The sequence below is a fragment of the Malus domestica genome, chromosome 04 (assembly GCF_042453785.1).
Source record: "Malus domestica chromosome 04, GDT2T_hap1".
Taxonomy (NCBI): Eukaryota; Viridiplantae; Streptophyta; class Magnoliopsida; order Rosales; family Rosaceae; genus Malus; species Malus domestica.
In genome coordinates, this window is record NC_091664.1 from 28,069,596 (window position 1) to 28,093,476 (window position 23,881).

The 23,881-nt window shown below is 39.2% G+C and overlaps 6 protein-coding genes and 2 non-coding genes across 10 annotated transcripts; 4 read left to right on the forward strand and 4 right to left on the reverse strand.

Annotated features, from left to right (window-relative positions):
* The first annotated feature begins 778 nt into the window (after positions 1–778).
* Positions 779–5,249, forward strand: LOC103433901 (uncharacterized). 2 transcript variants are annotated; one of them, XR_003772754.2, is made up of 8 exons: positions 779–1,051; positions 1,137–1,254; positions 1,724–2,125; positions 2,571–2,843; positions 3,361–3,878; positions 4,004–4,128; positions 4,262–4,424; positions 4,510–5,249. XR_003772754.2 is itself a non-coding variant. In XM_008372193.4 (8 exons), exons 1-8 carry the CDS (start codon positions 867–869, stop codon positions 5,056–5,058), a joined length of 2,328 nt encoding a protein of 775 aa, XP_008370415.3. In that variant the 5' UTR covers positions 780–866; the 3' UTR covers positions 5,059–5,249. The 2 variants fall into 2 exon arrangements, 1 of the variants encoding a protein (XP_008370415.3); XM_008372193.4 differs by having other exon boundaries at positions 780–1,051; positions 4,267–4,424.
* Positions 5,250–5,516: 267 nt separating this feature from the next.
* On the forward strand, positions 5,517–7,518 carry LOC103433902 (putative pectinesterase/pectinesterase inhibitor 22). Its single transcript, XM_008372194.4, has 2 exons — positions 5,517–6,585; positions 6,688–7,518. The coding sequence occupies exons 1-2, from the start codon at positions 5,649–5,651 to the stop codon at positions 7,356–7,358; spliced, it is 1,608 nt and encodes a 535-aa protein (XP_008370416.2). The 5' UTR covers positions 5,517–5,648; the 3' UTR covers positions 7,359–7,518.
* Positions 7,519–10,330: 2,812 nt separating this feature from the next.
* Positions 10,331–12,927, forward strand: LOC103434085 (probable pectinesterase/pectinesterase inhibitor 58). Its single transcript, XM_029101695.2, has 2 exons — positions 10,331–11,873; positions 12,007–12,927. The coding sequence occupies exons 1-2, from the start codon at positions 10,460–10,462 to the stop codon at positions 12,753–12,755; spliced, it is 2,163 nt and encodes a 720-aa protein (XP_028957528.1). The 5' UTR covers positions 10,331–10,459; the 3' UTR covers positions 12,756–12,927.
* A 590-nt stretch (positions 12,928–13,517) lies between these two features.
* Positions 13,518–15,600, reverse strand: LOC103433903 (large ribosomal subunit protein eL18y). The gene is made up of 5 exons (XM_008372195.4): positions 15,461–15,600; positions 15,246–15,335; positions 14,304–14,432; positions 14,000–14,182; positions 13,518–13,860 (listed from the first exon to the last, which is right to left on the reverse strand). Exons 1-5 carry the CDS (start codon positions 15,461–15,463, stop codon positions 13,702–13,704), a joined length of 564 nt encoding a protein of 187 aa, XP_008370417.1. The 5' UTR covers positions 15,464–15,600; the 3' UTR covers positions 13,518–13,701.
* Positions 14,600–14,675, reverse strand: LOC114824686 (small nucleolar RNA snoR53Y). Its single transcript, XR_003772959.1, has one exon. It is a non-coding gene; the product is annotated as a small nucleolar RNA snoR53Y (small nucleolar RNA).
* Positions 14,944–15,039, reverse strand: LOC114824684 (small nucleolar RNA snoR69Y). The gene has a single exon (XR_003772957.1). It is a non-coding gene; the product is annotated as a small nucleolar RNA snoR69Y (small nucleolar RNA).
* An 803-nt stretch (positions 15,601–16,403) lies between the features above and the next one.
* On the reverse strand, positions 16,404–19,209 carry LOC103433904 (serine/threonine-protein phosphatase PP1). Of its 2 annotated transcripts, none has more exons than XM_008372196.4 (4): positions 18,632–19,209; positions 17,327–17,886; positions 16,843–17,037; positions 16,404–16,750 (listed from the first exon to the last, which is right to left on the reverse strand). In XM_008372196.4, the coding sequence occupies exons 1-4, from the start codon at positions 18,825–18,827 to the stop codon at positions 16,733–16,735; spliced, it is 969 nt and encodes a 322-aa protein (XP_008370418.3). In that variant the 5' UTR covers positions 18,828–19,209; the 3' UTR covers positions 16,404–16,732. The 2 variants fall into 2 exon arrangements, with proteins under 2 accessions (XP_008370418.3, XP_008370419.1); XM_008372197.4 differs by having other exon boundaries at positions 16,404–16,711; positions 18,632–19,125.
* Positions 19,210–19,707: 498 nt separating this feature from the next.
* Positions 19,708–23,155, forward strand: LOC103433905 (uncharacterized). The gene is made up of 8 exons (XM_008372198.4): positions 19,708–19,982; positions 20,707–20,788; positions 20,870–20,937; positions 21,039–21,136; positions 21,979–22,115; positions 22,262–22,329; positions 22,636–22,699; positions 22,789–23,155. The coding sequence occupies exons 1-8, from the start codon at positions 19,723–19,725 to the stop codon at positions 22,804–22,806; spliced, it is 795 nt and encodes a 264-aa protein (XP_008370420.3). The 5' UTR covers positions 19,708–19,722; the 3' UTR covers positions 22,807–23,155.
* Positions 23,156–23,881: the final 726 nt, after the last annotated feature.

The window sequence follows — 23,881 nt, forward strand, 5'->3', positions numbered from 1 at the left end:
TTGTTTTTGGTTTTGTTTGTGGGATGGAACAACCACCTTTCCACTTAGAATCCGGATCCTCGCCGGATGTTCTTTACGAGGATTTTGTAGATATGTGAATCTTGTTTGTTTATCGTATATCGTGCGGTTAGAAATTATTTTAAATATTTTTATTTAAAATTAAACACAAATAGTACTTGACAAAAACACAGGCACAGTGTACGATAAACGGACACGATTCACAAATCCCAAGATCCTCACCAAAAGGATATGGAGAGGATCCTATTGATTCCAGAATTCGAATCCTCGCCGGATCCTCTTTGTGAGGATTTTGGGGATCCTTGAATTATGTCCGTTCATCGTATATCGTGCGATCAAAAAATATTTTAAATATTTTTATTTAAAATTAAACAGAAACAATACATAACAAAAACTGATCGCATGATGTACGATGAAATGACACGATTAACAAATTCCCAAGATCCTCACCAAAAGATCCGGAGAGGATCCTGTTGGTTCCACTCCAGCGAGGATCCTCTTTGTGAGCATCTTAGGTAGGTATTCTCCAATCATATTTGTTCATTGTATATCGTGTGATTAGAAATTATTAGAAATTTTTTATTTAAAATTGAATATAAATAGTACTTAACAAAAACTGACCGCACGATATACGATAAACAATGTAATTGGAGGATCATGATCCTCGAGGATCCAGCGAGAATCCTCCCTCGGTTCCACGTAACCATCCACTGTTTTGCTCCTGTCATGTTTCTTTAAATATTCTCTCTGTTCCTGTTCCTCCTCGGACATTATTAATTCAAAAAACCAAAACTCCTACCTCTGTCTATCTGACTCGCACGCTGCTCGCTCTCCCTACCACCTACGACATGTCGTTGAGTACTGGCGGCTCCATGTCCGCGGCGAGCAGCCTCAGCGAGATATCGGATATGGAGACGCTGAAACTCGGATTGGATCTTGTATCCGCTGCCAGGCGAAATATCGGGTTCCTGAGAACGGTGGCCGAGTCTCAGTGGCTTCATCAGAAGGGAACGGCTGTTGAAGCCGTTAGAAGGTCAACTCTTGGGTCCGGGGTTTCGGTGAAGTAGTTGTGTGATCGGACGGTGGATGTTAAAGATTGTTGGGTTGGTGTTTTGCAGGTACAATGAGCTCTGGATGCCGTTGGTTTCTGATCTGATGGCGGAGTCGGCGGCGGTTCCTGTGATTCATCCTCCTATAGACATTGAGTGGGTTTGGTTCTGCCACACTCTGAATCCGGTAAGCGAGCTCTGCGTTTAAACTGCTGGGAAAGTTAGGATTTATTGCGCTGCTTGTGTAGAAAGCACTTTGCTCACAAGCACTTTGTTAGAAGCTTGTCCAAATTTATATCAAGAAATCAAAGTGCTTCCTTTAAAAACAAATGTTTTTCCCAGAAATCTTTAATACGAACAGGGAATGTTTTAAGTTCTCTGTCAAACGGAGTTAGAAGAGCTTTTATCCGTTCTAGTAAGTGCTTTTATTAGAAACATGTCGAAATTATATGAAAATTGTAAGTGCTTCCCAGAAAAAACAGGAGCTTTGTCAAAAAGCGCTTATATGAAGGAGAAATTTTTTTCTTTCGTTCAAAAGCGCAAAAGATATGAAGGATAAAATTCAAGTTTTCTACAATCGAAGTCAAAAGCTCTTTTAGCCGTTCTAGAAGCAGGCGAATCAGACTCTTGATAATACTGTTGGGTTTTCCTGGCAGGTTTCTTACAGGCACTACTGTGAACAAAAATTCTCAAACTTGATAGGAAAAGCAACCATTTTCAACGAAGAGAACAAAGAGTATGCACTGATGAAGTGCAGAGAAATATGGATTAGAAGGTACCCAAATGAGCCGTTTGAGAACGAAGCTGATTCGGATTCAAATTCAGAAGTGAGGTTTTCGGAGGTAGCCGATGAAGAAGCAGAGCTTTTGGAGGAAGTGAAAAAGAATAGGTTTTTGTATTCCAAGTTTTCGGAGCCATACAGGTCTGAAATTGTGTATTTGATAGCAGCAAGGCAGAGGTACAAGAGGTTTCTGTTCATGGTGCAGAGGTCCTCCATTGATTTGGATTCTCCTTTGGTCCCTGCCTCTGATATTATGCTCATGTGGCTCACCCACCAGGTGCTTCATCTTTTTCAATTTTGTTTAATATCTCTCTTTATCCTACTAGTAAGTAGTCAGGTAAATTTTTTCTATCGGCACCCGTTGCAGGAAAGTTCTTCTCGTGTGTGTGTGAAACGAGTTACATGTGACATTTTCAAAGGTGCGGTTAGACATGAGTTTATAAGTAGTAAAAACAGTCTGACAACTATAACTTTTATTGAAATAACACTGAAAGCTCAATTGAATCCGTTTGGTATGTTAAAGTTAGGATCGAAAATCAACGTGGTGTTTTGTTGAAGTATTGGATTCGAAAGTGTTTTTCTCTAATGTGTAATGTTATCAAAGGTTTCTGAAAAACCCGAGGACTGGGATACTTCTGATTAGGGCCGTGGTAAAAAACAAGGTTGAATTTTTTTCTAAATTGCTGCTTGTTTTGTTTTTTTTTTTTTTTTGTATGAACCAGAGTTACCCAACAGTGTATGCTGAGGATTTGAAAGGGATGGAGGGTGATTTGGGGAAGGTGGTGACCGTGTGGGCCGCTGTGAAGGAAAAAGAGGTGGAAGAGACCAGGAAGCTTTGGGAGAGGACGTTTGATCAACCATATGAGAAAGCTGGTGGAGAAATAGCTTTAAAATTGGACCGGGGTGTCTCATTCAAGCCGCCTGTTTACTGGGAGGCATCTGATACAGATGTCAATACCAAATACAAGCCCATGCATCCCAGGTTCTTGCTTGAGGTCAGTTTAGCAATCTCTCTTCCGCCCGTCACTCTCTTAAACCTAACTTCACTGACCATGTGTCAAAGAAATTATTGGATGGTTGGACCACTAAAAGATTCACTAACTAAAACAAGCAAAGTAGATGCCCCGCAGACCCAAATTAAGAGATGAGTTGCATACTGATGTGGAGGGAAGTTAGGGCAGTGCGTGATTGACTTGAATACCATGACAGTGGCATTGCGGGTGTAGAGAAGTTCTCGCTGATAAAGCGCTGTGGGACATACAGTTGATGAATTTGCATAAAAAAGGAAGAGGAAAGAAATTATCACAACTAACATGAAAATAAAGAGAGTATTACTCGAAACAGCGAAATACCAAGAGTTGTATTTTTTCTGCTAATCTGCTAATGGTACTAAGTGATAATGACAACTTGTTTCGCCAGGGCTTAAAGTTGCGTGCTTCTGTTAAGACAAGCTATTTGATCCTGGTTAAATATTGCGTCTTATACTGATGGTGCCTTGGTGCCTCAATGTAGGTCTGTGTGCTTGTCAGGCTTAGGGATAAAACAAAGGTAATGCAAGAGGATACAAAGCGCAATATCCTTCGTCTTCGGATGGTGAGGTGCCACAGGGAGTTAAAGCTTGAAAAACCCATTTCTGACTTTCCGTATGCAACGTGGCAAAAAGCTTGGCACCTCTACTGTGAGTTTGGCACCAAAGGAGTCGTACTTGAGCTTCGCCGGCGAGGTGGCTCCTGTTTTAAAGGAACTAGCGTGCAAGAGACTGTTACATTCCATTGGAATGATTTACTTAGAGCACCGTCTCTAACTTTGGAGAAAGAATATCAACAAGTGGATATCTTTGCTTCAATAACTCCACCTGTTCAAGCACCATACCTTTTGAAATGTGTGCCAGACCGTGTCACAGATGATTCAGGGGCAATGATATCAGATGTGATTCTGAGAATGAACCAGTATCGTCCCCAAGAAGGCCGGTGGTTGTCTCGCACTGTTCTTGATCATGCAGGGAGAGAGTGTTTTGTGATCCGAATAAGGTTAAGTTCTAACAAATCTTTTTCCTTATGGGAAGGACCAATTTTAATCTTTTGACATTTATGACTTTTATAGAGACATTGTACCTCTTACTTATCGAATGAAATTGGAAATGCAATAATTGTAGGATGGGAGAAGGATTTTGGAGAAGAGGAGGAGAAAAACCGTCAGCTGTGAAATGGGAGGATAGGATTATAGAGATTCGAGAAGGTTCTTGGTCTTATGTTGCTGGTTCCATTGGTAGAGCCCCTGGTATGTTTTATATAGCAATCTACGTGCGCTTTGTTGACTGTTTACACAGAAATCTTAGACAACTTTTTGTTAAGAATGGTGCATTCATTGCGTTTCTTGGGATCAAATTGTAAACATTTTGACACTGTTCTAGTACAGCGAAACTGGTGGGAACAGCTATACCCAAAGAACCGCTGGAACAATGGACAGCTGCATGGAATTTTTCAACAGGTGATGAATTGATGATACAGTGGGACTTGTCATCATCGATATCAGGTCTCAGTTTTGGTATACAGAGTCAAGATGCAGAATCAACGGTACGGTGGAATTCCTTTTCTCAACTACCTACAATAGTACATAAATTCTCATACTTTGCTTTAAAAATTAAATCATAAATTGCAGGTTAAGCTGTTGAAAGGACGGAAAATGCAGTATCGAGTATGGAAAAAAAGGCCAGTGACCGAAGATGAAGATCGTCAATATGAGGAAGAAGGTGAAGAGGAAGAAGACGAAGACGAAGAAGAGGGGTTTTTAACGCTAGTCCGGTACACAGAAGATAATCCAAATGGAAGAGCAACAGCTCTCTTAAATTGGAAGCTATTGGTAGCTGAATTGCTGCCTGAAGAAGATGCAGTATTGGTGCTTCTTCTATCCATTTCGATACTAAGAAGTGTTTCGGAGATGAGAAAAGAAGATCTCGGATGTTTGCTGATTAGAAGAAGACTGAAGGAAGTAAAACTTGGGACTCGAGATTGGGCTTCGGTAGTACTTCACCCTTCCTCAAGTTCTTCCATTTCGTCACCTTACCTTCAACCTTGGTACTGGAATGCAAAGGTAATTATGGCATCAGAGGGTGCAGATCATTTTACTACTCAACCGGGTATTAGTTATTCGCCAGAGGAAGGCGGCGATAAGTTGTACAAACGAGGGATACTAGGTGAGAGACGGTGAGCCCTTTTCGTATACAAGCTTTGGGATGATTGTACATAATCATGCATGATGCATCACACGCTTGCATATTATTTTCGGAAACATATGCTCCTTCCATATGACTCAAAAGTGACGAGAAAAACTTTAATGTACCTAACGATGCCATGTTGGTGGAAAAGTTAGAATGCATAGCGTGTATGATTTGGTTGAAATATCGTTAGCTGACATCCCAGGTGCATGGAAGTTCTTCTCCAAAGCAAGACTGATTGGGAAGACAAGGGTACATCTCTCTAATATTTGAAGCAGTGTGAAAAGGATAACTTGTTTGACAAGGCAACCTAACGTGTCAATTCAAAATAGCATGGAATATTAGGGCCACGCCCTACAAAAGAAAAGCATGACTTAGAGCCTTGGACTTTGTCTAAAAAGCCAACAAAAAAAAAGAAAAAGAAAAAAAAAAAGAGGTTAATTATTCCTAACTCGAAGGACGAAACTTTCCTCTCCAAACAAGCATTCCTACATTCTCCTCCTTTCCCACACGTATAAGTAAATATCTTCTTTTTACTATGGTCCTAAAAAAAATCACTTCCTTCCTTCCAACATAGCCAAACATGGCCTTGGCCAATTTTTTGCTTCTCCTACTTTCAATTGCATGTTGTTCTTATGGGGTTACTTCCTCCCATTCCATTCAATCCATGGTTACACAAACTTGCACTGATATCGAAGACCGGAATTCGTGCCTTGCGAATGTGCAAGCCGAGCTCCAAAAAACGGGGCCTCAAATTCAAGATTCGGTGTCGATCATAACTGCCGCTCTTAGGCACACGCTCAATGAAACAAAAAATGCAATCCAAATGATCACAAAGTTCAACTCTTTGTCCATAAGTTACAGGGAGAGTGTAGCAATTGAGGACTGCAAGGAGCTCCTGGACTACTCTGTCTCCGAGTTGGCTTGGTCTCTAGGCGAAATGATCAAAATCCGTGGCGGCGACACAAATGTTCACTACGAAGGAGACTTAAAATCTTGGCTTAGTGCTGCCCTGAGTAACCAAGATACCTGCCTTGAGGGTTTTGAAGGAACCGACCGACGCCTCGAAAGTTTCGTTAGGGGAAGTTTGAAGCAAGTGACGCAGCTCATTGGTAATGTTCTTGCCTTGTACACTCAACTATACAGCTTGCCCTCTCCTCCTAGGGATCATGGTCCCCCGATGAATAAAAGTTCGTCAGGGGATGATTTCCCGGCGTGGATGAGTGAGGATGATCAAGCGCTGGTTAAATCGAATCCAAAATCGGGTGCGAAGCATGCTGTTGTAGCAGCAGATGGGAGTGGACAGTACCGTACGATCACAGAAGCTGTTAACGAAGCTCCAAACTACAGCCCTAGCAGGTACGTTATATATGTGAAGAAGGGAATATATAAGGAAAACATCGATCTGAAGAAGAAGAAAACCAATATTATGTTCGTTGGGGATGGGATCGGACAAACTATCGTCACCGGTAACCGGAATTTCATGCAAGGATGGACGACGTTTAGAACTGCAACAGTTGGTAAGTTGATGGTTTTTCACGTTCAGTGCATGCATTTTTCACACATTTTACTAATAGTCCACGTAAATTTACACCTTCTCATGAATGCCATGTTTGATACAGCGGTATCCGGGAAGGGATTCATAGCAAGAGAGATGACAATTCGCAACACCGCCGGCCCTCAGAACCACCAAGGCGTGGCGCTAAGAGTCGACTCCGACCAGTCGGCCTTCTTCCGGTGCAGCATTGAGGGTAACCAAGACACCCTCTATGCTCACTCCCTCCGGCAGTTCTACCGGGAATGCAGCATCTACGGCACCATAGACTTCATATTTGGCAACGGAGCTGCAGTCCTCCAAAACTGCAAAATCTACACAAGGGTCCCACTCCCGCTACAAAAGGTCACCATCACCGCCCAAGGTAGGAAAAACCCGCATCAAAACACCGGGTTTACGATCCAGGACAGTTTTGTTCTGGCCACCCAGCCAACTTATTTGGGCAGGCCGTGGAAGGAATATTCCAGGACTGTTTATATGAACACTTACATGAGCGGGCTGGTCCAGCCCAGAGGGTGGCTCGAGTGGTATGGGGATTTTGCTTTGAGCACCTTGTGGTATGGTGAGTATAGAAATTATGGGCCGGGTGCGGGTCTAGCGGGTCGGGTCAAATGGCCTGGTTACCATATACTCAAGGATGCCGCCGCCGCGAGCTTCTTCACCGTTGGGAGGTTTATTGACGGGAGGGCTTGGTTGCCGTCGACAGGTGTCAAGTTTACAGCGGGTTTGAGTAATTAAATTAAAATATTAGTATCGATTATTATTTGGACCTTTATATTATTGGGCTGTTTTGTGTCATCTCTATATTGTGTACGTAATCTATAATGCAGTGAATGTAGCATAAAGATTAGTATTTACTAATAAAATTGCCCGCGCGTCGTTGCAAGGATTGCGAGAAGTATGGTCTTGTACCATCTGATTTGTTTTGCTATTTCAATTTCTTTTTGGCATCACATGCAAAAAAATGTAAACTTCGAACACCAAATTATAAGATGGGGAAAAAAAAATGAACACACATAAATTAAATTTCAAGTTAATTTTAAATTTTCATTACATCCATATTATAATTAAATAAAGTAAATACATAGTAATCATATCACAATTAAAAAATAAATAAAAAAATCAACACGCATTTCTAAATCTCTTGTCTTCAAATTCTAATCCAATTTCCACCAAGTTCACCAAGGCAAACAATCCGGAACTTTGAAATTTAATCCAATGGCTACAAACAGGGATCAATTTTAAAAATTATAATAACTTTAGCCGTTGGATCAAATTTTAAATATCCGAATTATGTACCTTGGTGGACTTGATGGAAATGATCATTTCCCATTTCCACACAACTATTGGGAGCTTTGCAATTGTACACTCCAAGACAATATGAACATCCTGATTATATAATTTATTTGCCAAATGCAGATCACGGTGTATAAACAAAAAAGAAAACATAAGAAATGGGCACGCCTCTTCAATCTATCTTCGAATATATAGTCTTTCGCGTGGATAAATTCATATAAACATGGAATATTGGGAAATTTGTTACGAGGAGTGTCATGAGTTGCTATTAATTGCATAGATAAATCATATAAATATTGGGAAGATTGTTATGAGGAGTGTCATGAGTTGCTATTAATTGCTACAATATAAATGACAGATATGATTGATATTTTATTGACTTAGGGCATAACTTTAATAAATTGCTCATCAAATTTATAGTATAAGTAAATGTGTAACATCACGTGATAATTTAACGTGAGTTTCTCCCAATATCATCTCTACTAATCAAAATGGTGATATACTACTGAAGGGAATTGCCGCTTCAACTGCTCCTTTACTTTTAAGAAGCTTTAGCGGTCATCGATGTTTCTATGCTCTTTTTGTTTATTTTTTAACTAAAAATTCTCGGTACTGTTCGTTTTAACGAAAAATCACATTTTTACACTAAAAATTCAATCATGGTACTATTCATTTTACCCTTTATTTTGTCATTATCATTAAAACTCAAAGTTTTCAAACTCTTTTCATTGGTTTTCTTAAAAAAAAAACAATGCTGAAAAGAACAGTGCAAAGCTTAGCCATTTTTTGGGACACATCTGAATACAAAACCCCATAATCATAATCATAAAACAGCGAAAAAAAAAAAAGAGCAAAACCAAAATTCCAATCAAGAAAAATAAAAATTTATGTATGTAAATTTAAGTTTTACCTCTAGATTAGCAACAACAAAAGCAAACTGAATCCAACGATCTGGAGAACTTTGGGTTAATTGAAATTGATCTGGATGAGCAAATTGGGTGAGAAAAATGGTGAGAAAATTTGGATGAGCAGTATTCGGTATCGATTCGAAGTCGAGCAAGAAGGAAACGGTGCAGATGAGAAGAATAAAGCGGTGCTGGTGTTGTAGAGAAATCTCCCTAGCACGCCACCCGTGCAAAACAATTTTTTTTAGAAAACTTTGAGTTTTAAAAATGTGATTTTTCGTTAAAATGAATATTACTGAGAATTATTCGTTAAAGTTTTCAATTTTTTTTTGGTATGCAGAGAGCCAACATGTATGCCTATAGGCAATTTGGGGATTTCACTGTAGAGGGACAAAAAAGGGGATCACATAAACATTAAAAATGAGGGCAAAAAAAGTAAAAACGATGTTGTTTATGAACAATGTTTTGGTCATTCCGCTTTAGTATAGAGTATTTATCAACTACATGAGATTGAGAATAACGTACTTTAAGCAAATAAACTTAACGATTAAAACTGTTCAACTTCTTAATCATCATTTGTAGATCACTTTTAAAAAAAATCATTTGAATAAAAAATCGTTGAATTATCCAAAAATATCAAATAAATAAGCATTTAATAATCAATATGTTACTTGATATCTACACCGTGGATTAGTTTTATACATTTCAATTACTAATGATCTACGATTCAAATGTTTTTTTGTAGGGGTGCTCTCCAAGAGAAGATAAAGAAATTAAACGGTTTCGATTATGAAATTTGTAAGGTAAATATACATATTTGCATAAGGAGAATGAGCTCATCCCTTTAAGGGGGAACAAAAGTATTATCCAAAAGAAAAAGGGGAGTGTGATTTTCTATTTTTGTAGAAAAATAGGTGTCTTGTTTATTTATGAGTACTTTACATCTGCACTAAAAGTTTTAAGTTCGATTTTCTCTATTGCTTGTATCAAAATAAACACTCATAATTTCAAATAATGATTTTGCTTGCAATTACTCATCACAAGTAATTCGCCAAGTATTTAACTTTATAGACGGGCACTTTTATTTTTTGAGAATTTCAATTTTTCATTGATTCACGACTTCTTGAAAAAATATAAAATATGTTATTTCTTCACTTTTTTTTGTCAAAATGTTATTTCTTTGATAAGGACATGTTAATCTTGACGCGACATATCACTTTTGTAAGAAATTCTGTGTGTACCAAATAAGCTATCACATAAATTTCCTATTTCATTGTCTAAATATAGAAGATACTTGCATGCAACCGTATGTATATTTTTCGGCCTAATTTTTAGCCCAACTATTTGAAAACTTCCAATTTTATAAATTAAATTATTCTTGATTACAAGCATCCATATAACCATTTAGTTTAAACATTTAATTCGTAATTACTAATTACTAATCCTGCCAAAGTTAAGGTAGCCTTGCCAGTAAGTAGAATTGTTCTTGTTTTTGTGAAAAGTAACAACATCTAGCTTGGCATGGAACCTTCCTTGCCCGCCAAGCCACATCTTCTGCTAAACTGTTATAACCTAATAAGGACCACCATTCAAATCTCCCTTCCTTCTTCTTCACCCTTATAAATTCACATTTCCCTAATGCATTTCCCAAAAACAACAAATAGGGAAGAAAAACAATATTTTTCTCTTGGAAATTGTTCGAAAATGGCGTACGGAGACGACGCAGATAGGAGATCGAGAAAGCGAGTCGTCATTATCAGCGTCTCGGCGTTTTTATTGGTGGCAATGGTGGTGGCGGTGACGGTTGGTTTTGCCATGGAAAAGAGTTTCTACAATAGTCCATATAGTGGCAACAAAGGCAGGTCCCATGACAAGCCAGCCTCAATGAAAGCAATCAAAGCCATTTGCCAACCAACCGATTACAAGCAAGAATGTCTCGACAGCCTCAGCTACGCCTCCGGAAACACCACCACGGATCCAGTACAGCTCATTGGATACGGCTTCAAGGTTGCAATGAAGTACGTTTACGATGCTGCCAAAAAATCCGACTTCCTGCGAAAGCTCGAGAAGGATCCCCGAACCTCCAATGCCCTCGACACATGCGAAGAGCTCATGGAATTGGCGCTTGGTGAGCTCAGGCAATCGCTTGTGCGATTGGGGTTCATCGATGATCTTACGAAGTTTAATGACATGTTGATGGATTTGAAGGTTTGGCTGAGCGCTACAATCACTTACCAAGAAAGCTGCTTGGATGCTTTTGAGAACACAACTAGTTCTACCGATGCAGCGGAGGAGATGAAGAATGTGTTGAAAACCTCCATGCATTTGAGCAGCAATGCCCTTGCCATGGTTTCTCAAGTCTTTTCAGCCTTCACTGACTTGAACAACCCTGACCCTAGCCACCGCCGCCTCCTCCAATTTGATGCCTTCCCTGTTATTGGTCACAGTGAATTCGAAGACCCCAAGTGGTATGGAGGTGAAGGCAAGAAACTCCGCCGCCTCCTCCAATTTGACACCTTCCCTGTTATTGGTCATGGGGAATTCGAAGATCCCAAGTGGTATGGAGGTGAAGGCAGGAAACTCCGCCGCCTCCTCCAATTTGATGCCTTCCCAGTTATGGGTCACGGGGAATTTGACGATCCCAAGTGGTATGGAGGTGAAGGCAGGAAACTCCGCCGGCTCCTCCAATTTGATGCCTTCCCAGTTATTGGTCATGGGGAATTCGAAGATCCAAAATGGTATGGAGGTGAAGGCAGGAAACTTCTCACAACCAGTACCACTTCTGCTCCGAAAATTAATAAGCCCGATATCATTGTGGCAAAGGATGGAAGTGGAAGCTACAAGACCATCACTGAGGCACTAAAACATGTCCCCAAGTATGGCAATGAGACCTTTATCATCTACATCAAGGAAGGTATATATAATGAGCATATCCTGGTTACTAGGAGCATGACGAATGTGATGATGATCGGAGATGGTGCGAATAAGACCAGGATAACCGGAAACAAGAACTTTGTAGATGGCACGACCACCTACCATACTGCCACTGTTGGTAAGAATGCTTCTCGTAAATTGCCTTAAATATTCTCTTAACACACTTATATTGGCAGATAAATGTTTATGTTGTCAGATTGTGAATATGCTTAATTGGACATATGATTAATTTGGTTGTCGTATGCATGCAGCTATTCAGGGAGACCATTTCATGGTAATGGACATAGGGTTTGAGAACTCTGCTGGTCCGGAGAAACATCAGGCTGTTGCATTGAGGGTAAGCGCTGACAAGGCAATCTTCTACAGGTGCTCGATGGATGGTTACCAAGACACCCTCTACACTCATGCTCAACGCCAATTCTACCGCGACTGCACCATCTCCGGCACCATAGATTTTGTGTTCGGAGATGCTACTGCAATCTTCCAAAACTGCACTTTCTTGATCCGCAAGCCATTGCCAAACCAGTCTTGCATTGTGACAGCTCAAGGCAGGAAAGAACGGCGCCAACCATCTGCAATCATCATTCAAAACAGCACAATCACCGCCGATCCTGATTACTTCCCTGTCAAGGATGAGAACAAGGCATATCTTGGCCGTCCATGGAAGGAATACTCGAGGACAATCATCATGGACTCGTACATTGATGACGTGATTCAACCGGAAGGTTGGTTGCCATGGGAGGGTGAGTGGGGGCTCAAGACATGCTTCTACGCAGAGTTAGGCAACACAGGCCCTGCTGCTAACAAGGCAAGGCGCGTGACATGGCGCGGGATCAAGAAGATTACTGAAAATCATGCTGCAGATTTCACACCCGGTAGGTTCTTCAGGGGCGATAAGTGGATTAGGCTCTCCGGTGTGCCCTATATCCCCGGCCTGACCACTAGGAACCAACCGAAAACTGCAACTATAAGTACTCAATCCGTCTTGAAAGGCGCCTGAGTTTAATAATTTGATAATGTTCGAGTTGTTTTTGTTGGTCTGAAATTTGTATACAAATGTATAATTATGTAAAGCTCGATTGAATTAATTCTCCCAATATCTTGAACCACATTGCCATAAAAAGTGTTTACGCTTCCTTAATTCCTTACCATCAACGCCAAATTGGGATTTACGAATCGAAAACACAGTAAAAATGGCAGCCTCATGCATGATGCCGGAAGAGATGGTGGTGCCAATCTTAGCAAGGCTGCATCCGAAATCTCTAATGCGATTCAAGTGCGTTCGAAAGTCATGGTATGCACTAATCACTGACCCCCGAGTTTGTGAGCAAACACCACCACTCGTACAACGATGTCTCCTCCACAGGCATCCTTTTCAAGCGGACCATGGCCAAGGAGACCGAAACTACCAAGGAGGAAGTTGCATTTTCGTTCCTCGATCTTCCTAACGACAGTGATGCTGATTTCGATAACCTGGATTCTGCTATCGAGGATTGAAGAAATCACTGCTGAGCAACAAGATTCTTATGATTACTAACAACGAGCTCATTAGTTTCATACAACCTCAAACCGGAAAAGGATAAGAGACCAAAATCTGCCAAATCATATTTCTTGTTGCACAAGGATGTAATATTGGTAGTCTACCATTCCAATTCTGTGTTCTTGCATTTTTACTAGTAAATTCTATCTATTGTTTAACGAAGCATAAGCGAAATCATAGGCACCAGTACGGCAAAAGAAGAACTTATGATGGCGCAAATCGGGATTAGAAATATAATGCATTCCTCAAATGTACTAAACACTGTTCTCTTTTAGTGAAGTGAACAGCATTTTGAAATAATAGAGACAATTGGAGTTAACAGTGAAATAAAAAGTAAACACGATACCAGACACCTAGAGCCAAAGCAAAATTGGATTCCAGAAATAGCGTTTTCAATCCTACCGGCTTAAACTCTAAAGCCCTTGCTGTTCCTCTTTCCTCTAGCCTTCTCAAACTTCCTTCCCTTGGACCGCACATAAGGTTTAGTGTGGCTGTGTGGTACACCAGGAGCTGGTCCGAAGTGCTTCACTGCTTCACGAGAATTCTTAGGACCTCTGAGGAGAACCTGCATTGGCGGCCAAAACAAGGTTACTTAATATCTTGAGAAAAAGATTTTAAATTTAACAGTGAAACTATTAAGTGGTAAGGATCAATTTAGCAGATTTGAAATTAAAACTACTTGGTGGTATACTCAGAACTCATACCACGTTCTGACCCAACGGTGCTCTCAAAGCAAGCTGATCAAATGTCAAGCACTCTCCTCCTGCCTTCTCAATCCTGGCCCTTGCAGTCTCAGTGAACCTCAGTGCTGTAACCTTCATTTGTGGAACTTCATAAACCCTAATGTCATCAGTGATGGTCCCCACAACAACAGCAATCTTGTTGTCCTATATAGAAGACTCAAGACTTTTTAGAGCAGAAAAGAATGATATAAATACAAATATCTCGATAGTATGTATAGAATTTACTTAGAAGTGAAAAGGTGATGACGATTGAGAAAAAACTAACCTTTCCTTGCATATACTTAATCAACCTCGAGAGAGAAAGTGGTGCCTTGTTGACCTTGCTCATGAACAAACGTTTAAGAATGACTGCATTGAACTTGCTTGCAGTCCTCCGGACAAGAAAACGGTACAGCTGACCAGGGAAAAACCAAGAACCCAATCAGACTACACACTCATAAGATTATAAAATATGGGAAACTAAAATGACCATAGATTTACAGAGAAATGAGGGAGATTTCATGAGCCTCGCTAAACAAAATCTGACTAACTCAAATGATCAAATTTGCAAAAATAAAAGCTAGTTCCCTCAGAATATTTAGAAGTAAATAATCATGAAAAATCAGGATTAGCATGGTTCATAAACATCACAGGGAACAATTCCTCCACAGTTCAGCAATGTCAAATAGGAAGATACCCAAACTTGGGATCCAAAATAAAACAAAACCGCTTTCTAGATATTTCGAACCAGAAAACAATCGACAAAAAATACTAAATATATTGGCATGATAGTACTGATCCCGAAAATCCAAAATCTTTACACCAAACAATGCTCAATTCCATTGGAATGTAAATCAAAATCTTTACAGAAACAAAAGTAGATTACTTTTCGACGCGATACATCCAGATTTAACAGACCGAAATTACGAAAGGCTCAGATAGATGTGGAATCAGTTTTATTCCCTGACCACAAAAGGTCTCGTAATGAGCTGGGATACACATATATCATCATTGCACAAACAACAACATCCCCAAATTATCAAACCCATAAATTAAAATTGGATTCAAAGAAACTGGAATCAACAAAATACGAACTTTCATTTGCTACAAGCCTACGACCATTCTTCAAGTAAAATACAAAATGGCAATCAAATCATAATCCGTATACCAAATCCGTATAAATTCAAATACGTACAAGTGTTCAAAGATACAAAAAAAGTGTATATACCTTGACGAGAAGCTTCAGATAGATATCATCGGACTTGGGCGCAGTGCGCTTCGTCTTCTTGCTCTTACCTCCTGCCACGAGATCGATCCCCTGTTTCGCACCACACCGCACCCAATGTTATTTACGTATTAATACAGATGCTAATACAAATGACGAGAGAGAGAGAGAGAGAGAGAGAGAGAGAGAACGAGAGAGAGGAAGAGCGAGAGAGATACCATTGTTGCTGCTGGTGTTGAAGCTCGGTTGCTCGGGACGCCGCTTAGTGAAGCTAGGGTTTTGACAAGCTTTATAAAGTTTACAATTGATACTGATGTCGGGCGGGTCTGCTGGGGAGTGGTCTAATTGGAGCCCTAGCAGTTTGACATGCTTCTGTTTTCGGCCCAATCGAACAGCCCATTATCGAGCTTGGCCCAATGATATTTGTAAATATGTATAACTTGAGTAACGATGGACTCGTTTGGAACTGCTTTTAAAATGGCTGAAAGTGATTTTGTGAAATTGTTTTTGTAACCAATCTTGTTAAAATGCAAGTGAATCCTGAAAAAGAAGTGATTCTTACAAGAAGCACATAACTCGTGCTTACCAGAAGCATTGAAGTGATTTTGGAATTGAAAAATATTTTTTTCTAAAATTGCTTTCAGTCATTTTAAAAACACTTTCCAAACAAGCCGATCTTTTCCAAAAGTTCCCCATCGGCAGCTATCCATCTTGTAGCTTGGGATGAATTACTCTTTTGTGGGTGATGGATACTAGCATTGATGACCTAAACACTTGGATCATATGGGATGACACGGTAAATTAGACGCTAAAGAGTGATTAGCTTCGTATTAATTAACTTGTTAGTACTTGGGATGGATCACGATCAAAATCTTTATCAATGGAATCTTTATCAATGGAAAGATCGAGAAATGGAAAAACAAGAATTTCATCATCATCAAGCTCGGCTCCGCTTATGACACAATGTTGCACATGAGGACACTTGAATTGCTTCAAAGAATTGGGAGGCAACTCCGTTAGGATTTGCCTCCCACACACCCCTATTCAAATTTTCCCTTCATCTTCAATTCATTCGGTCTGAAGGCCGAAAATCAAGAGGATGTGTGAGAAGTTAAAAAGAGCGTGTGGATAGCACCATCCTTGATTTAAAGAAGTGAAGACTAATCAGGAAACCAGCGAAACTTCTGAAGTGCTGTGATGATAATTTACAAATGCTCAACAAAAACCAAACCAGAACGAGCAAATATTGACCAAAAAGTAGTGTCTAAACCGAAAACCTCTTCCCTGCACAAGCAAGAACAACATATGCAGTTACGATTTACAAATTTCATAAAAACACAAGAAAATCTTCAATGTGATCAACGCTTGGAACTCTCGGATTAAGATGGCGCTTCTCCCTTGTCAAGCTCATCTATTAAACGGAATCCAAACTCTAGCACCTGTCGAGCTTCTTGTATTTTCTAATTGAGCTGTGAGAAATCTCCAAATAATCAGTTCTTTTTAGGAGGCTGCCCAAAGACGCAAAACATAAGGACATCGTGATTAAATAATATCATCATACAATTGCTGTCGAAACAAATATAGATGGCGATACAAATACCTTTTTAAGATTTAACTTTGAACCACTCGGGGACGCTTTATGATCAACTGGTTTCAATATCTCAAAGGAACACACCAGAGCTTCATCAACACTCAATAGAGCACCGGCATTATCAAACTCCCCGCCATAGTTAGGAGCTGAAAATATTGTGACTAATCTTCGTTTTGCGAAAAACTCATAGCCATCCTCCACCACCTACAGTGTAACTTAAATAATCATTCATCTGGACAACTTGGATTAAGTGATCACAAAAAAATTCAGCAAATAGTGACAATGGTTTGCACAAAGGACGCCTAGAGGTACCAACTATCGACCATAAAAACTGAGGTAAATTGTAATGCCTACAATTTTCTACTAGTTCAAAACATTGTGGACATAATTTATAAGACTACTAGGGGAATGGGAAAAGAAAAGGCGGGGAACGCATATATGGTTAGGTTGTTTGTAATTAGGATTCAATTTGTTCAAGTAAGAATAGGATTACCTGATGACCCCGGCAAATGAGATCAAGCTCATTCTTATCTAGAAAATCACTAACTCTATCAGCTCCAAAAGTACAGGAAACACCTCGATCGCTCTCCGCCCAGCCCTCAACCCTAGCATCAGGATCAGACCAAAGCAGATCGCATAACAGACCATTATCTGGAATGTCAGTTGGCCGTGAAATTTCTTTTATTTGGTCCAAGTTTTCCAACTCTGGCGAGAGACCCCCGTGCATACAAAGTATCTTCCCATCAATAAGTGCAGCCACAGGCAAACAATTAAAGCACTCGGTAAATATTTTCCAAAGCCTCACATTAAACCTCCTTTTACACTCGTCATAGAACCCATATATTCGATTAATCTTTGCATCTTCATGGTTTCCCCTCAAAAGGAAAATTTTGTCTGGGTATCTTATTTTGTAGGCCAGAAGCAAACAGATTGTCTCCAAACTTTGCTTGCCTCGATCCACATAGTCTCCTAGAAACAGGTAGTTTGCAGAAGGAGGATAACCACCGTATTCGAAAACCCTTAGTAGGTCTTGGTATTGTCCATGTATATCACCTGTAAGACGCCTGCAATATTAGGAAGACCGTGGACATAAAGAAATATAAGGAGATAATTGTACTATGTATGCTTTCAAGTATCATTTCTGCCCTCTATTTCATGCAAGAAACACTAGAGCATCATCAATACAGTGTACCAGGATGTACAATAAGAGGAACAAGAAACGTTCTGAATATAAATTCGACGATACCAAGTACTCAAAATGCAGCAAAGGAACATCCAAGTCAAGATGTTTTCCAATCTTTTCGAGTCGTTTTCAAAATTCTAAGGTGAATGTGTATGTTGGTTGATTAAGGAAAAACACAATCCAAAAGTACATGATTGTGATATCCTTATAACCAGCAAAAAACACCGGTCATTACGAAAAACAAAAATCATTTCTTTGTCTTTGTCTTTTCTTTACATTACTCACCAGAAAATGAACATTATTGTGCAGAAATTGAAACTAATGAACCAATGGTGTCCCAAATTGATAACTCAAACATATTCCAAATTCATCTAACGAAACGAACGCAGCGTTCCCCAGACCCGCTTGCGGTCCGCCTTGTTGGCTTGGGGTCGCCTTTTATTTCGCACCTCAATTTAATCAAATTATCAGTTCTGCCACCATTCTAATTCAGTACCAAATTTCTAACATAATCATCCACAAGCAAATACCAGAAAATAAACGGTATAGTAAATTAGACAATTCAACACCATCATGATCATGAAAGATACAGTGAGAGAGGATGAGAGAGCTGACCGCAAATTCGAACCGGAGCTCGGACCTCGAGAAGATTAGGCTGAGAGAGGAAGATTTGGCGGGCGTTGACGCAAAGTTGGCGGATCTCCGCCTCCGAAAGCTGCACTTGCTTCCCTCCTTTGCCTTCCAAAAGCCTCCTGATTATATCATCCAACACGCCCTTATCCATCATCCCCTCCATTGTCATCATCATCATCTACTCTGCTCGAAAGAACCCAGATTGAAAGTTTTAAAATTTCTGAAGAACCAGAGAGATTGGAGAAATGGGTTGCTCTGAAATCCAGAGATTCGAATGAAGATCCCAACTTTTTGGATTGAAGGAGAAGAAAGATCAAGTGGGTCAACAGAGAAAAGCTGCGAAATTTATTTTTCTTGGGATTAGAAAATTGGGATTTGCCTTGAATGTTTCTTATCTCTATTTATTTTTCTATTTTTTTATTAATTTCCTCCTAAATTTTTCTCGCAGCGCCATGTAAGTTTCAATTGTGTTGAAAACCTTCAAAGATGGACGGACAAGTGGGGGAGGGGAGAGGAAGATAGACCGGCGCATGATAGCAACGTTGTACACGTGGGTTCATGTTTTAGAAACCCGGATTCTCTCTAATTTGAAGACTTTTTAGATTCGTAAATCGTGTAAGTTCATCGTATATTATTATTATGTTTGAGTTATAAGAGAATGTGAATCGTGTCAGTTCCTCACTCAGTCCTCACCCATGAGAGGACGTGACCTCTACGTCCTCCTTTTAAATATTGTTTTACGTTTGAGCCATATTTCAATGAATTGGCAACAAAAACAAATTTAATATTATGTATGCCATTTACATGAGATTCGAATTTGCATCCACAACTACTGACACGTAAATTTGTAACATTATTTAAGGGTTTGTGCTTCACATGTAAAATTTCTCGTGGATGAAAAGTCCGGTGTTATGAATCACGTGCTGCAACGATAAAAAGGTGATTTTTGTACGTTTTTTTCTAACTTGTCACACATCCCTTTCATTTAAGGTTTTCAGATTGAATAAATCAAACGAAATTAATATGAGAATTAGTAAGAAGCTAAAAACGGTGTGTGAAAAACAAAACTTGGTATGTCGAAATTACCTAGTTGGGCCTTAATAAAGGATCAGTCTCAGTCCACAGAAAAGTCACCTTGCCGAAGATCACACATAGCCCAACCCAAAACCCTAATTCTACACCGGCGCGGGGGAAAAGTGCTGCAATACAAAACTTTGGAACCAGAATTCAAGGTATATTGTTCGACCTTAAAATCAATCGTCGAAGGGTTTTATTTGCTTGCTGCTGAAGATCTTAGATTTTCTCTTTCCTCCGTTTCCAGAATGTTCAAGAAGTAAGCTTTATGTTGTATATTTATAAATATATGCTTTGTGTGTTTTAATTTGTTGATCATTGAGGCATATAATTTCTGGGTTTGCTTTGATTCGATGGAAATACAAACAGTTTGATTTTAATTTTGATTTTAATTTGATTTTCGATTGTGCTTATATGGGTTTTGAATTTCGATTTGTGCCTTGAATTTTGTTGTTGTTTGTGTAATTGGAAGTATGCATTTGAATGGTCCCATCGCTTCTCAATGCATTTGAATGGTCCCATTGCTTCTCTGTGTACTCTGTGTATAAGCAATCGTTCTAAAGCTTGAGCTTTCTCGTCTAAGTGGTGGTGGTTGTTTTTTCCCTGCTTTGATGTTACGATGATTTTTGAAAGAGCTATCCTCCCAAGCCAACAAGGCTCCCCGAGAGCGTCTGGGGAACATTTATCGTATCTAGACTTACCCTTGCTCTGCAAAGAAGATGTTTCCACGACTTGAACCCGTGACCTTTGAGTCACAAAGTAGCAATTTTTCCGTGGTGCCAAGGCTCGTTCTCACAATGATTTTTGAAAGGTCACTTCTTTTTGCTTTTTTGGAAGATGAGGTTCAGGGAGGATGGTTAGGGTTCCCAGTAATTTGTTTCCGTGTGGAAGTGGTTTGAAGTAGCAAATACTTCTTGGGCAATGGAGATACATAAGGGGAATATTTTGTTATATAATTGCATAATGTATGTGTTATGTTGTAGGTTTTCCACTGAAGAGGTGTCTGCACAAAACCAAGTGAAGGCATCAGTCCAGCGCAAAATTCGGCAAAGTATTGCAGATGAGGTAAGATGTTCATAGGAATTTAACTGATGCATTAAGATACGCTTTACATTCGTTTTAACGAAAATTTAACTTCAACCGCAGTACCCTGGGCTCGAACAAGTGTTGGAAGATTTGATTCCTAAGAAGTCTCCTCTAATTGTGGCTAAATGGTTTGTTACTCTGTTGGATTTACTTGTTGACTAAGCTGTTCGTTTGGTGCTGTCTTATCCTGTATATCTAACATTGTCTCCCACTCTCTCCACTTTTTCAGTCAGAACCATCTCAATTTGGTTGTGGTAAACAACGTGCCACTATTTTTCAACATTCGTGATGGGCCATATATGCCTACCCTAAGACTTCTTCATCAGTGTAAGATTTCTGTCCCACAAAATTGTCTTCTCATTATTCTACAGTCTACTTTCTTGAAGAATCATCTCCCTATTACTTTATTTGTTGATTGTCACTGTGACGTCAATGCTTCTTTGTAGCACGGTGAAACGCAATTCTGGTGTTTTGGAAGTAAATAATTTGGAAGGAACTTCTAATAATGAGAATGATAAACCTAACTTTACTTATACCAAAAGAGTTGCTTGTATTTTTTTATCTTAGGATTCAATGAATTGAATGAGAATGATCAGAAGTTCTCTTAATCACACGCCATACAATCAGTAAATAAGAATGCAATGATCTGTTGAAATCGCAATGGAAAACCAGCTATTTGGTGGGTTTCTTGCTATTCTTGGCCTCCTGCGTTGGGTTCCAAATGAGATATGAGCCCTACTGTAGTGGAAACTCTAGGACAGTTCTGTCAATATTTTCAGCCATGGATGTTGGGTTTGGGTTTACGGTGCAGGCAGGTGGAACCATCATACATGTACTCTAGAAAGTGAGAATTCTTACCTTCAGGTGAGACCTGAAAGGTGAATTGATTCTCATGGTTGGAAGTTCCGATTCAACTATGTCCCAGTACCTTATTAAAGAGGAGAGAAATATTCAAACTATGCCACAAGTCTTTGCATAAATTTTGGGAATATTTTTTTTTTTCTTTTTTGAAGGGCAGCGAAGGGCTTTGTGCTTTTGTTTCTAAGTCTGGTCTATGTTTCTCCTGTGCAATCTTCCTTTTTCATCTTTTCCATGAATTATCTATGTTATTTGTAAAGGTTTACATATCTATTTGAGAAAACTCAGGGATTCCGTGTTGCGTTTTACAGATCCAGATATAATGAAAAAGTTGCAAGTAGACAGGGGTGCCATTAGGTTTGTTCTCTCTGGTGCAAACATAATGTGTCCAGGTCTTACTTCTCCTGGAGGTGCTTTGGATGATGAAGTGGGAGCAGAAACTCCTGTGGTACAAGTTTATCTTCTTTTTTTTTCTCCGGATTAATGTTAATGTCAAACTCACGCGAGAACAAATATTATGTTGAGTTGGTTTAAATCATTTCCTTATCATGAGATGGAAATGTTGAAGTTCAGTTTGGTTTGTTTGCATCTCAGGCAATCATGGCAGAAGGGAAGCAACATGCTCTCGCAATTGGTTTCACAAAAATGTCAGCAAAAGAAATGTAAGTTGTTACCTCATTTGAAGGACTTCATAGTTGCTTCTCCTAGAGTAATGCCTGAGAAACCCTTAGGATATTGAGAACAAGATATGTAATACATAGAGCCTAACTTTTGTTCACCGACCTCAGAATCTGACGTCAAATGATAAAGCTTAAAAATTTAGAATAAATCATAAACATTTAAAGTTTCTGCCCTTGTTCTTTGTAAATTTGGGCAGTAGAGCCAAGTTCGTACTATAGCGAACTTATATATGTATCAAAGCCAGCTTAGTAATCCGATGCTGATTGCCTTATCTGCGTGGCTTACAGAAGAGATATCAACAAGGGAATCGGAGTTGACAACATGCATTATCTTAATGACGGTCTTTGGAAGGTATGTAGTTAAATTTTACTACGTATCTATAGCCATTGCTGGTGTTTTAATTATCGTTTCCATGATACATATTTCGCCTCGCTTGGCAGATGGAACATCTGGATTGAGGATATTGAAGACTAACCGTGGTATCACCAACAAGACATGAAGAAATTTATGTTAAAGTTTCATCAATGTGGTGTCGACTTCTCGGTCTTTCGAGTGTTAGATCGGAGCTTAAAGAGTTAATTGTATACCGTATTCGGAATTACATGTTTTGTATTTGTATGTGGAGTGATCAACTTGATCGAATATTTCACCCCTTAATCAAATTCGTTGTAAGATAGTCGTATCCATTATGTTACACAGTTCACATGTACTTCTCTTATGTTTTATGTAAGATGTGAATTCTCAACTCCCAAGCAGATGTTCTTGAGATCTCCAGTGAAGGAATATATTTTTTTGGAATGAACAAAATTACGATATCCTCTTACTCTGTGTTTGGATGAGTAAGTTTAAGATGACTAAGAAAATTTAATATGACGGAATTTTAACTTTTTAAATTTGTGAATTTTAGTGTGTAGTGTTGGCAACGACAATGGTGGTGATTATGGTTGCAGTGGTGATGGTAGGTAGTGGTGGTGACAATGGTATGCGGTGGTGACAAGTGGTGGTGGTAGCCCATTCATGGTCGAGTTCTTTGTATTTTTTTGCTTGTTTGTTTTTTAACTCTCCATAATGGGAAGTTAAAAATAACAATTATTTACATGGAATTTGAACTTAGAAAATAAAAGTCCAAAATTTCAAGTTTTCTTTTCACACGGAATTCTAAATTTCTATGTTTATGAATCTGAATAAGGGAATTTGTGCATGTTAATTTATAAAGAAGTATTAGCCGATTTCCTTCTTGAACTTGTAAGAAGCTGCCAATTTTTCCCTTAGACTTTAAGTTTAGCCGATTATCCCCGGAAACTATTATAATTGGCCAATTTCTCTCATAGACTTTAATTTCCTACCCTAAACCCTAAAATTCTAAAGTGAACGAACAAAAGAAGAAGAAGATATTAGAGATAAAATTACATTTCTGCAATTATAAAAATAAAGTTCAGGGAAGCAATTGGTCGATTACAAAAATTCAGGAGGTAATCGGCTAAAATTAAAGTTCATGAGGAAAATCAACAAATACCTCATTTACAAATTCTA